We start from the raw sequence: 14,223 nt of genomic DNA, 5'->3' as shown, positions 1-14,223 counted from the left end.
GTTTCAGCCCCCCTGTAATCCACAGGATGTGCAGAACTATTAAAAAATGGGGAAAAAAGAGGTGGAAAAGACATTTCTAAGAGGATCAAAAGGATTGCTGGAAAGAAGAGGGACAATTAACATGTACATGGAAAAGCTCCTCAGTTAGGATTACATTACTTCTTTTTTGTGTCTGGTCACTGGAAGTGTCTTTACAGAGAACCTTAAAAAAAAAGAGCCTGGAAAGATTAAAAGCCACAGGCAGCTGTTCCCTCCCATTTGTATATTAGTTAATCCCATAGGTTTTGCTGAATTTCCAAAGAAATACAAGAAATAAAAGATTGTGGAGAGCACATGCACTTCATTATAAACTGGCACTTGACATTTCTGTTAGTCGCAGGCAAGTTTTAGGATGCTGGTAACTAACCTAACTCCCTAATCCTTGGCTGGCTTCAGAAACCCTTCCCATGAGGTCAAGGATAGGACAAGGTGAGCGTCTTAATAAAACAGGGCATTTGGCATCTCTAATGATTGCTTCTGGCTGTTTTTCTCCTTCCCTACGATAAAGCAACAGTGAAGGTTTGCTTTCTTAATGTGATCCGTGGCTTTTTGCTTTACCTGCTGACGGACTCATTGTGTGCACCCTGGGGAAAAGCCAGGGAGCTCTGAAGGTGGACCTGCAGGACGGAGGTTTCATGCTGAAGACTGCAAATTTAGGGCAGTCTTCACAGGGAAGTTCACTGAAGGTAGAAGCAGCCTGTTAGCATGCGATCGCATAGTACCTTAGATAACCTACTATTTATTTCAATGTTACCCACCTGAGGGAGGCTCAGCTAATGAATCTATTTTTGTAGTAACGTAAAGGTTGAAGTTCAGAGCTAAGTTTAGAGCGGAGACATATAAAAAATGTCAAACCAGGAAATAGTTTAATGAAAGCAGAGACTAATCACGGCAAATTACGGTGAAATTTCTATGGGATTGCATTTTGCATTCCCCAAACAGCCAAAGGAATTCATCTCCGTCAGCGTCACTCCATTTTGCTGCGGATTCACTGTACGGATAAGCTATGGAAGTAACATAATGCGATGCCATAAAAGCTGCCTTAAAAGTTACAGCCTAAGATGTTTTCCAAAGCGGAGTTCAGATTTCTTCCCACTGCAGTCCGTGGAAAAATGGCAAGATATGCCACAAAATATCATACAAAAATAATTAATGATGGCATTAGGAGGAATACAAGGCACATATGGCTGCTAATACTGAGGTCCCTTTCCCCCAGGGCTTTGCTTTCTAAGCTCCAACATTTAGAAACCAACCAGGAGTGCCTGTAGTAGGAAAGTTCACTCCAGGAGAAGAAAGCTGGTATTCCTGGTCTGCTTCCAACAGTCCCTGGAGAATTTAATCTCTCCTCACTGGCTGTCCCAGGTTTTGCACAGGGAGTGTCTAGGAAATGCCCTGTGGTCAGCACCTAGCCTGGCTGACTCCAACACCTCCTCTGAAACAGCATCTACAGAGCTTGCACCCTCCTCTCCCACCCTGCAGGTTATCTGCCTTAAATCCAGCATTTACAGAAACAAAATAAAAAGTAATAAAATAAAAGCCATTTAACTTAGCTTTTTACCATATGTAGTGATTTTCCCTGCTTTTTAACTGGTCTCCCAAATAAGAAGAAGCTGGGAACTTTTGACCTCACTGCGTTACTATTGCAAAGCCCTGGATGGTTAGTATGGTTAAAAAAACATGTTGACATTTGGTTACAATGCTGTTAGAGATCTCCCAAGGCTAATGCTTGATGACAGCCATTGTAAATACTCTGGAATGCGCACAGAACCACAACTTGGTCCTATTAAAGGCAACACGCGTTTCACCGCTAATTCAGCAGGATCTTGAACTGGCCCAGGCTCAATAACATGAACTATGACTGCAGTCCGCGAGGCAAAAAGAAGAGGGGAAAGATGCGTGTGAATGGGATAATGTGTAGTAACTGCCACGAAGGAAACAGGTTAAGGGTACATCCCTCTTTGCATGTAGAAACATTACTTTCAGCATTATGAGAATAGAAATCTTGCACAGGTTTAAAACACTGGGATGCATTTCTACGTTTTCAGCCAAAAGACTTTTCATCCCGAAGAATGGATTCAGCATTAACTGGAGGCAACACCAACCCATCAGTGGAAGAGGTGGCACACAGCAGCTGTTTCGTGCCCTGTGCCATGCACAGCACTCACTTCTATTTCCAATCCAGGGGTCCCATTTGTGGCCCTGCTGCTAAGCTTCCACAGCTCCCTGACCCCACAACCAAGCGCTGTCGATCACACTTTGTAATAGGGAAATTCACAAACAAGAAGCATGCTGTGCATCTGCTTAAATGATCTGTTGATCACTTGATGATGATTAGTTTATTAAGTATAAAGTATATCTGATCTGCTATAGCAGTCAGTGTTTCAGAAAAGAGGATTTGGAAACAGAAAAGGACTCGTACATTCAACTTTTCATAACTTTATAGAAAGTACACAACATGAAAGCAAGTTTAAACATCCCATGGCTGCCTAGTTTACTACTACGAAAATTTACTTATGGAGCCTTCTGTGTTTTAACAAAGATTTCATACTCCCTACAACACTAAGCCACAGCATTGTGCTGTTTTTCACACAGCAAGCTTGTCTGGGGGGACAGGAAAATGTGAAAAATCTGTCTGCAAAGTTCTGTGATCTTTGCCTTGTTACATGTAGTGTGGATTGACTCACCTTTCCCTAAAAAAAAAAGGGGGTGTCCTCTTAAAGGATACTATTTGGTAGCTGTGCCTGTGGCTCCTTTATTTTCACCTACAAAATCCCAGGTAACGCTAACGGGTACAATGGTTTTTTTTTCAGCTTTCTGCACCTGTGTTAGAAGCATAGGTTGCAAGGACAGTTTGTAGCAGTGCCTTTTTTTGCATGCACCCCAGCTGGAGAGAATGAGATGCTCCAAAGGGCCACCCAAGTAACATCTGGATGGGAGGCATGTCTGGGCACAATGTGAATGCTGTTACAGGAGCCAATCCACACGTATCAGTTGGTGCAGTGCCAAAGACAATTCCTGATTTAAAAGTACTGATTTAAAACCAGATGATCTCATCCTGATACCATCCCTGTGCCTTTACGGGTCTGCATTCCACAGGTCACTAAATGCCAAGCTACTCTCAAACCGGGCACCAGCTCTCCTCTGTGGGCAAAAAATATTTTGAGACTCAAACTGTGCAAGACGTGGGGACAGAGCTGCAGCCTCCAGCTCTGCCTTCCAGATCAGCCACCTTGTGCTCCAGACCATGGCTAACTCCTGCAAGCCAGGAAGAGCAGAGGGGTGACAGACCAAGTATCTGGCTACTTCCCAGGCCAGGAGTAGAAAGGAGACTAAGGCAGACTGTATCGTATACAGGAGACATAGTGGCAGCAGGGAGTTTGAGGCTGGAGTCAGTTTTTGTGACTCACGTCCCACACTTGAACTTGACAGGCCATGAGACTTTTGATAACCCAGGAAAGCCTTTGCTACTTGGTATACTGAAGTGAAGACTCAGGGGACCTTCCAGTCACATTAAAAAAAAAAAAAAAAAGAAATTTGACACATTAGGAAAAGAAAGGTCTTCAAGGAAAGCTGTATAAGAAATAAAAATAATAATAATTAAATTAAAAAAAAAAGAACATAATCTTAGACAGCAAGAAAGAGAAAGCTTAGAAATAATAACAAGAATGTTTCCATTACCTTTTCTGCAAGCCAGCCTAGATGCCTAATCTCTCGACTTCCAGCAATCCCTGTTTTACCCAGCTGGTCTCTGACCTCTGCAATCACCCTGGGGATGAGATCATTGACACTGGAGTGGATGGCATTGAACCAGGCCTGGGCTGTAGCTGAATCCTTACTCCTGAGAACCACGGTGTGCTTGGCATCAGGTGAATGAACTTCAATAAGTCTAGAAAAATGGGGGGGGAAAAACATTACGTTCACTCATGTACCGTTAGGTGACTGAAGTTATTACCTCACTTACTGTTAGCTATCAGTTACACAGAAGGACACTAATATCAAGACCTGGCACTAACGACTTACCTTTGCAACACCCAGATCTAGTGAGATCCACCTAACTGGAGCCAGGTCTGAACTGTAAATTACTGATCTTTGAGAAGGGGCTGATCCGATCCCACATGTCAATAGGAGTTTCAAATATAAAGGCAAGAGGAGCGTTCACCCATAACTTTAAAAGATAACAAGGAAATTTTCCCCTGGGGCTGCCCCTTTCTGCTCAGCATGACCCCAGGCTTTGCACCCTGGCAGGGCAACCACCAAGAACCACAAGGACGATGACTGCAGAGAAGCTGGGGATAAGCTGCTACCTTCTTTGGCTGTATGTCACAGCACGCCCAGAGTTTCTCAATATGCTTACTTCATACATACAGAGCTAAGTGAAGAAAAAAAATCCCTAACCCTAAATGAAGGCATTTTCTTAGGACTGCCCTGTGGTTTCAGTGACACCACAAAGCAGAACCAGAAGCCCGGTGTAATTGGCCTTCCCCAGGAGCAACAAATTTCCCAAACGCTCCATTTAGGTCCTGCTAACAGCAGTGGCAAGAAAGTGCTAACCCCAACCGTGTGATTACTGCTGACAAGCATCTTTTATGGTTTTCCAAACTCCTGTAGGGAGAGATGTTTTTTTCCCCAAAAAACACATTTACTAGACCATCTCGTGGGCTTTTACCCCACAACTGTGTTTTTGAAAGCTCATCTGAACACAGCTTCCAGAAAAACGAATCCTGTCCATCATGGTCATGGGAACCGTGCCAGCACCTTCGCTAACAACAACAAAAATGCTTTGAGAGACAGCTGCTGCTATTTCACTGCTGCTCTCAGTGAGGTTATTAGTTATTAGCGGGGCTTTGTGTGCTCTTTGTAGCTTTGTGGATCACTGTTACTTGAACGTTTGCTAAATAACTAAATAATAGTCTGGTTTATCATTAGGTAGTGATTATAAAACCAAGCTCTGGTCAATGCCCATCACTCAGCTCCACATCACACTGGTGTTTTTTCATTGTAAACGTACAGTGGCTTCCCCTGAACATTACCCACATTAATTTAACCTCAGATTCGAGCCTCAGTCTCTACTTGTCTCTCATGTACTGCTGCCTGGTCTCCGAGACACATAATGTCTCCTTTCTGTATCAGAAAAGTAATTAGTTCAGTGGGATTTATTCAGGTTGAGGTTCAAGACAGTGCTGTAATCCAAATATTTGTTATGCAATTACAAAATCCTGCAATTTGGAGCTTAACGAACAATTAAAGAGTTTTTAATTAATTGATTAAGAGAGAGCAGAATCCAGAACAGAAGGCGACTCAATCTGTGTAGCTCTCTGGGGCTACGAGGATGAGGGCTGCTGGTCTCTTGTTTGTCCATTTTGGGAAGGGGAGGTCTCCAAGTAGACACCGCTCTAAAGATAGAAAAGGTCACGATTTTCCAAACTAAGCAGCTGAACTGTTGAGGGTTCTAAATCACTGCTTACATAGTTCAAAAAGTGGGCTGATTTTTCAGAAAGCGCTGAGCCAACACAACAGTGCACTTTGCTCGGTAAAGTCATCGGAACTCAGCACTTTCTGAAAATAAAGGCTCTTATGTAGCCGCTCCAGCAGGCACTGAGGAGTCAACCTCAGGTACCAAAAGGAAAATGCCTTGTTGGATGATGCAGATCTGTCGAATAAAAAAATTATGTTTGCAGATTAGCATTTTCCTTTCCTTTCCTTTCCTTTCCTTTCCTTTCCTTTCCTTTCCTTTCCTTTCCTTTCCTTTCCTTTCCTTTCCTTTCCTTTCCTTTCCTTTCCTTTCCTTTCCTTTCCTTTCCTTTCCTTTCCTTTCCTTTCCTTTCCTTTCCTTTCCTTTCCTTTCCTTTCCTTTCCTTTCCTTTCCTTTCTTCTTTTCTTATCTTTTGAAACTGTATGAAAAAACATCTCCCCGACAGTTATGTCCGATGGTTGTTGAGATCTCAGCCCCCACACCTTGCTTTTTCTGCTCATCAGAAACACCGGTGGCCCAGGGAACCCTAGGAACTTGGGTTTGAACTTGCACTTTCAGGCAGCTCAGCAATGGCAACAAACTATATAGACCTGCACATTGTGGTAATTGTTGCTTACTACTTATGGAGAACTTTTTGGCACAAGATCTCAAAACATTTCACACATGCCAGTAACAGCATCCCCGTTTCACCACAGGAAAAGCACCCAGAAAAGCATCCAGAGGAGGCAGGGAACAGCACTCGTTTTGTTTTCTGCACTCTGCCTCTCGCTTTAATGCTTCTTTTAAAGAGAAAAAAATACCTGGTATGTATTGTGGCATCCTGGAAAATGTTAGTGCACTGTCTGGATTTTGTGAAACAATGCTTTTTACAAAGCTTGTGATTCCTGTAAGAGAATTCCCACCTCCAAGTCACTGCCTATCATGCTGGAAACAGAGCAGCGAATAAGCCCTATAAAGACAGAAGGATGTGCCGCTTCTGCAGCTGCAAAAGAATAGCAAGCTTGTGCCATTTCTTTTTAAGTTAGATTTTTAAACCTTTGTTTTTTTAACCTTTGGTTTAAAAATAAAATCATTGAGAGCTTAAGAGCTTCCAAATGGCAACTTGCTCCCCTACAATTTGGAATACACTAAAGTCTTACTTACAGCAAGTGGATGCAAACAAGTATTTTGCTCCTTAGCTTTCATCAAAGTGTATTTCCCTTGATAGTGGCTATTCAGGTATGTCTGCGATAGTTCTGTCCCCTAAAATAATGAACATTTAGACACTTCACACTTCTCTAATTTATTCAAAATGATGAAGTGCTATTTCAATTTGAGATATATAATATATATATGTATTGTAATCTATATATATTGTATTGTGATATCAATTTATATATTCTAATACAGCTACACACATATACAGCATCATACTTGCAAGAATACTTGAACTATCATCTGTCAGTGACTTCACGTGGAGTTATTTTGGGCATTGCTTGCCAGTGATCAAGGTTTGATGCTGATACACTACCAGCTGCAGACAGACTACCTTGTTGCCTTAGCTGAGAGACAGGAAGATGGGACAACACGTGCTGCACTTACCCAAAGTGACTGCAGACAGGACTAAACGCTGCACTGACAGCACCGAAACTCAATCTTTTTATCTTCCACAGTGGTCCATCCCCCAGAAATATGTCTGCAAGTGTCATTTGTGTGCAGGTTGCTAGACAGGGCGCCTTGTTTTATTCATACAGTAAGGATGAAAGTCTAAACCCTCAGCTGCCTGAACTCTGCTACTACTTGCTATGAGATCTAAAGTACCTTTAAGGAGCCGTCCTTACAGATTTCCCCTAAAAATCCAGAACTCTCATCTCTGCACCCACTTGATGGAAATTCTAGCAGAAACTTCTCTTATCATCTTCCTAGAAACCCAGGGGATCCTACTGCAATCACACACCAAAAGCACTACGTCCCTATAAACTCTTCTATTTTCTGCCTTTCGGTCTATGCTGCTTTGATTCACCAGTCCATTTGGATGATGCTTTTCGTTTAACAGCTGACTGATGGCATTTCCATATTTTGTGAAAAGCAAAAAAACACCGGTGACCTTAGTAAACTCCAACTCTAAAGTACTTAAATGTTTCCAAGCAGTCCAGCCATTGTGGCTTTGATTTGTTCCTTGGCTAAACTGACCACCGCTTACTGACTTCTGTTTATCTGCAGTTCAGTGATAAAGTTCCCTTAATTCCCCGCTGAATTGAAATATTTAGGGCAATGCCACAGCTGTGTTTATTCTCACACTCCACCACAGTTATGTAAATACTGCATATGGAGCTGTTTCTGATAAAGCCCATACCAACCCAAAGGAATTATATGTTAGCTCTAGATGGCTGCCAAGATGCGCGGCATCTCTCCAGCTTGGCAATGCATATGAATGATATCACATTTTCTCAGAGATCATTTGGCAAACCTCGTAATAAAAGAGTAATTTTCTCTCTCCTTCTCAAAGAGTTTCTCTGAGCAGAGGAGCATTTCCAGCATCCCATTTTCCACTCGCAGAACATGAGGGTGACACAAAACTCAGTGCCTACAAACGCCGTAACCTTGCAAGTATGAGCCCAAACCTCTCTCTGCCTCACTGCATCCAGAGCTTTTACTTTCCCGTGGATCACAAGAAGTTGAAAGCAAATGTTTGATAGCCCATATTCATTCCACATTTGATAAGGCCTCTGTGTAGGAGCATTCATTATCTCAGAAATACCTTTTATCAAATCTCTTGAAAGCACTTCTCCCACCACCGTTGGCTCAGGACCAACCCAGGCACTGCTTTACACTTTGTGCCTTTTCCTGGGTCAGATTATGTATTCGGTGACTGATTAAAGTGTGGAGTAAATCCCTTGAAGTTAATGATAAGCTGGAGCCAGAGTTATTCAAGTCCATCATGCTACTTTGATTTTGTCCCAGCATAGCCAGGAACAAAACACTCTGCCGTGGACTTTGCAAACTTAAAAAGGGATTGAGGGCAAAACTGCTCACGCCATTTCCCCTTCATTGTCTACACATGAAATGGTAGCAAGTAATTATGTTCGTTTCTGAGTGTACAAACATGGGAGGCTTTCCAGAATAATGCTGGGGGGATTTAGTGAATACAATCAGGTATGATATTTAAATAACTGTAGGTTTTTTATAAAATCATTAAAAAAAACACAAACCATTAAGGTTTTTGTTTAATGCTACATGCAGCATCAAGAGACCAACCAGGAATAAAGTATGTAAAAATAAAGCAGTGGAAATATTGGGCTCAGTCTCCAAGGAAAATATTCCACAGAGATAACATTAGGTGGTGCAACGAATTCCCCAGCCTACACTGAAGAAACCTGTGTTTGATGCACCTAAATGTAAGTGAAAGTGATTTTACAAAGCAAGCACTATTTGGCAATGCAGCAGAAGTTTTCTGTGTGACAGTCTTTAGGTCCCCTCGCTGTCACGATGGTACTCACTGTCTCGAGAGCTACTTGCTGACTTTCACCTTAGCGCAGTCACTGTAAGTGCAGTTACTCATTCCTTGGGAGCTGGATTAGACTGAGGTCCATGCAGAGGGTGTGTATATCACTAACGAGCTGTCACAGTTGATTTCATTTCTTTTTGTTGCCAGCTGGGCTTTAATAAAAGGGCTATTGATGGAGTTGTGCAGCATGCAAGTGAGGAAAGGACCTGCTGACATCACCGACATGCAGAGCACATCATGGGCTGCCTTCTCTACCCAGAACAAGTCTTTTAATATCTTTTAAATATATATGGACATTAAGAAGCAGAATTCTTTCTCTGCATTGCATGAAAGACCTCTTATCTTTTTCCTTCTTCTAGTTTTCTTTCATATTCTTGTTACAATAGTACTGGTAATGCAGAAATGCCCAGTCCAGCCCTCTTCACAGCGGATTCTGCACCAAACAATGGCAAAAGTGTTGTTTCAAGGAGCAGTGGGGTCAGTTATTCGGAAAGAAAAAAATAAATAAATAAAATTAAATTAATAAAATAAAAGGGAATTAATAAAATAAGAAGGAATTATTTCAGAGGGACAGTAGGAGTTTGAGTTAACCTCAGAAAGATGCTGCTTAAAACTAAAGACCAGAAGATGCTGTGATTGGTGTGGTAAATACACTGACCGCAGATCACTGAAGCATCTCTTTGATAGAAAAAGGGAAAAAATTGCTAGAAAAAAAATTGTCTCAGGCGCAAACACTGCACCTCTAGTAAAGCCACAGCCAACCTCAAAGCTTGCTGCTTCTGCAGTTTGAGCTGAATCTGGTCAGAGTAAAGAGCAAGTGACTGTAGCTGATAATAGCGGTGAATGACCTGCAGGTTGAAACAGTTCAGGGGTGAAGGCAGACGGTCTCAGTTTGCTGCCTAAGTAAGATATCAGGGACTTGGAGAAGAATTAGATGTCTTTTGAGAAAGAACAAAACTGTAATAGGACCCAGGGGAAGGAGTGGGACACGATCCACAAGGAGGGATGAAAACTACTACAGAGAGGGGAGGAATGAGCAGGGCTGCTGATGGATCTGCTCTGCCTTGCTGATCAGCTATAACAGGAGAAAATCTCGCTGGAAGAGACAAAGAGCAGGTGCACCCCAATCTAGCAGTATCTGCCTGAGTGTTTAATTCATTTATATGCCCACTTCTCGGCTTATATGAAAGAAACCTCGGGAATCACTGATTAGTTGCCAAGCGAAACAAAACAGTAGCCAGTCTGTTCAACAGCCATGATGACGAAACCCCAAATTCTCTCCCTAGAGCTGGGGCGAGAGCAACATCTGGGAGGCAGCATCCCCGTGATGCTGCTGGTCTTTTCCGTAAGGGCAGGCGTGTGTCACCTCCTGGCAGTCTCCCTGTGGCAGCACAGAGTTACTGAACTCATCTTCCCCTTTAACAGACTCAGAGATCAGTGGAGAACCTCTTTATAAGTGATGAGAAGAAGTAACAACTTCAGTGTAACTCTCTCTGATTCCTGCTACAGGGAAAAAAAAGGATTTTCAACAAGCAGAAACGTGTGTTAAAGCAGGAGTTGACAATAGGGCATTAAAAGAGCTATGTCTGCGTGTACAACTTAAGCACTAAATCCCAGCCTCAGCACCTACTAACACTGAGCTGGAGCACCTAAGGTAGCAGCCCATCATCAGAGGCTCCTCATGTGGCTGTAATTTGCAATTTGCTGAGATACAAATGACTGCAGAAGGTGAGGGAGAGAGAAGTTGTGAATACGCAAGCTGAAAATCCTGCTCGTTGGCTAGCAGCGGGTCAGGCAAGACTGGGCTGTAAGACTGAAATGCAGTTTGCCAACCCACTGATAAGGGGTCTGGGAAGGCCCAGCGCAGAGCACAGGGTAACAGCCAGGCAGGAAAAGGGGGCTCGACGTTTCTACCTGGCTACAAGCAGTACCACAAAGATGTCCTTGCGGGGACAAGGAGCATCGCAGGAAATCGAAACCCTCGTATATCAACTTCCTTTGTTTAGCAGATCTCGGGGTGTTAAAATTGCTCTCCAACATTATTTAGCTGCGGCTTGGATGTCAGCACTTACACACCTTACATACAGACACACACAAAACACGATTAACTGCTTGCCTTCCGCTGTCCTGCCCTGCAGCACTCACAAAGCTCTTCCTTTTCCTTAAATTTGTGACATATTTCATTTGTGATTTGATTTTCTCTTTTTTCCAACAGCGTTCACTAAGTCTACTGCAGTTTTCACTTTCTTGTTCATTGCTTCACCTTGCTAGTTAGCTACTTTCTCTATCAACTTTTCTAAATTTGTTCTCCTCCCATCCCACTACGTATTTCTCAAGGCAGTTTGCTCTCATTGTTCCTGCTCCCCTGATTCATTTCAGTGACTTTCCTCTCATTTCTGTTCCTCAGCTCAATCCTCTGCAGTGGAAGCTCATTGGAAAAACTCTTTGACTTCTTCAAAATTACTCTAACTGAAACAGTGGCTGAAAAAAAAATAACATAAAACTCACCAGAATTGCTTTTTTTTTTCATTTTCTTTCTTTCTTTTTTTTTTCCTCCACTATCTTCTCATCTAAGCATTTTCATGGAAAAGAAATATTTGGGTTAAAAGTTTATTAATCAAAATCTGTCTGAAAGTCTTCTACCAGCTTCAGTTACTGCCACCTCCATACCACACACATCCTTTCCTGCCACCCACTCACCATGACACATTTTATTCCTGTCTTCAGGTCACATTCGGTCCCTCGCACAAAGACAGACACACTGAGTTTATCATGAACTTACAGATATTTTTTTCAGTAACATGTGCAAGAGTCTCTCACCCATTCTATTTGTGCTGGAGATGAGAATGACACCAGGATCTTGTCTGTCCAACAGAGAAGGATGGGAACAGAATAAAGCCCCATGTCATTATCTCAGGGGAAAAAACACAACTTGTTTTTTCATGAAAACAAGAGATGACTAATCCCAGACCTAAAGATTCACCAGGACCTGTGAACACTGAAAGTCTCTCACAACATACTGTAACTACTGAGTTCTTCACTGGTTTCTCAAACATACCACAGGGAAACTCATTGTGTGCCTAAATCCCGGCACGTACCCCCAGTAATTCAGTCCCTAGGACATCAGAAGGCTATTTTAACTATTTTAACAGAACAAAAATTAAACACACTTTGCAGGAAAACAACCCCAAACTACAGCAACTAAAAGTAAATGAACATCTGAAGTTCAAGTTGAACTGTCAATTTGGTTGTGTAAATGAATACCCTTGTGGTTGCTCTCCTGAAAATGGTCTTTGTCTTTATTTTTTGTCAAAAAATTTAGCTGGTGATTGAACTCAAAAGACTGAAACTATATAGACTTCTATAGAAGGCACACTCCTACAGAAGTGACTGGTGTAGATTTTCACAAATGATGGAAAATAACCGTTTGTAATAATGAAAAATAAAAATTAAAAAAATTACCCTTTCTGCCTAAAGACTTCAGAGCTCCAGCTCCGTTAGAAAACTGTCCCTTAGCAAGACAGACGATCACAGCTTCCAAAATACTCCAGCAATTGCAGAACTGCCCAAAGAACAATGCAGATGATTGCAGGACCATCAGACAGCCCAGCCTGAACCAATTATTAACTCTAGCAGTTAATGACTTGCCACAAAATTCTGTAAGAAAAGAAGAACTACGCTCCTGGGTCTCTCATCTGAGATCCCTAGCCCTGAATGCATTACCTAAGTAAAAAAGGAAGGTCCCACAGATGTGCAGCTCTTAAAGAGGACATTTCAATATATCAAGGAGGAGTCCTTCCTTCCTCACTACCCAGCCACTCATCCATCCCACCACTGCACTCTTATCACCCCTCTGCCCACACCCCAACTTCTTCCCTCTCCCCACAGTATAAAATGGGATGTTGTAAATGTTTTAATTAAATCACCTAACTTCTCCCCGTTTGAAAAGAGGGAGCACTGAGTAAATCCCAAGTACCTCCTACTTCCTTGTCCCTTCCAGTAAACAGCAATTTGAGGGACAGATTGGCAGTATTAAAAGGAAACCATAACATACCAAGAAACATCCAGCTTTACACAAAAGGAGGATTTGGATCCGTAAGAGTAAAATAGTTTGGAGGTAAGGTTAAAAAAACAGGTTCGCCTTGATCTGAAATTCCCTACCCTTTGTGGGAGACACTGTAAAGGGCCTCGCAGTGGCAGATTATCCTTCTGTAACGCACCGTGCACACTGTGATTGCCTACTACAGCAGCGTGGCTTAAGCTTGAGGGCAGAGTCGACCAGAATTTCACCCTGATTATAGTCATTTTTTGTTCTTCTCTGGATTTGAATTAGATCCTTTCAAGTTGCTTTACTTTCATGTTGGATTGTTGATTTCTTCCCTAGCTTAACATTAATCTAAACAGATGATAAACACGGCCCACCAAGGAAAAAATAAAACAGTCACAAAAATTCTTGATATAAATCACGACTTGGACTCTTGCAGGCTCAATGACTTCTTCAAAGGACTTATTGATATTCAAATAGCAAAACATGTCTGTACCAATAATGATAATTAAGTGCTACATGCCTTTCATCCAACGATCTCAAGCTGTAGCTCTCAACAACACTGCGAATTGAGTATGCTCTCTCAATTTCACAGAGTTTTTGTCTGAAGTCAGAGAGCAGCTCAGTAAGCGCACAAGGAGCTACACCCAAATTCCTTGCAGGGTGGGGGTGGATTTTTTATACTGGTAATGTGCCCATTACGGTATCTGTACCTTTGCTCTCTCCCCCACACATATTAAGGTCCTTTCATTTCCCTTTGCCCACCTAGAACACATGGTAACAGCAAGAGGAAAAGGAGCCAAGTTTCCTAAACTGGAGGCCAATCCTGTTAAATATGTACTATCCATTAGGAAGGGAAGATTTCCACCTCCACAGGAAGCCCTGCAGAACCTCTGGTGTCTGCTTAGGGCTGAAGCAGCTCCCGCAAGCTGCAGTGGTGTTGGCATGGTCATGAAAATTACAGGATCATTAGGGTTGGGAAAGCCCTCCAAGATCACCTGGTCCAACCACCCCCCTACCACCACCATCACCCACTAAATCATGTACCCAAGCACCACGTCCAATCTTTCCGTGAACACCCCCAGGGACGGGGACTCCACCACCTCCCTGGGCAACCAGTGCCTGACTGCTCTTGCTGAGCAGAAATGTCTCCTCATTTCCAACCTGAACCTCCCCTGG

The 14,223-nt window shown here is 42.6% G+C and overlaps 1 protein-coding gene across 1 annotated transcript in view; it reads right to left on the bottom strand.

The window, feature by feature from the left end:
- SNTB1 (syntrophin beta 1) overlaps window positions 1-14,223 on the bottom strand; it is a 114,620-nt gene that overhangs the window by 37,081 nt on the left and 63,316 nt on the right. Inside the window, exon 3 of the mRNA XM_005019042.6 lies at window positions 3,718-3,925. Within this exon, the coding sequence (XP_005019099.3) occupies window positions 3,718-3,925 (208 nt within the window). The remainder of the gene's footprint in view (window positions 1-3,717; window positions 3,926-14,223) is intronic.

Source organism: Anas platyrhynchos, chromosome 2, assembly GCF_047663525.1.
Source record: "Anas platyrhynchos isolate ZD024472 breed Pekin duck chromosome 2, IASCAAS_PekinDuck_T2T, whole genome shotgun sequence".
NCBI classification, from domain to species: domain Eukaryota; kingdom Metazoa; phylum Chordata; class Aves; order Anseriformes; family Anatidae; genus Anas; species Anas platyrhynchos.
Note: the sequence above shows the minus strand (reverse complement) of the source record. Positions and strands in the feature narration are given on the sequence as shown.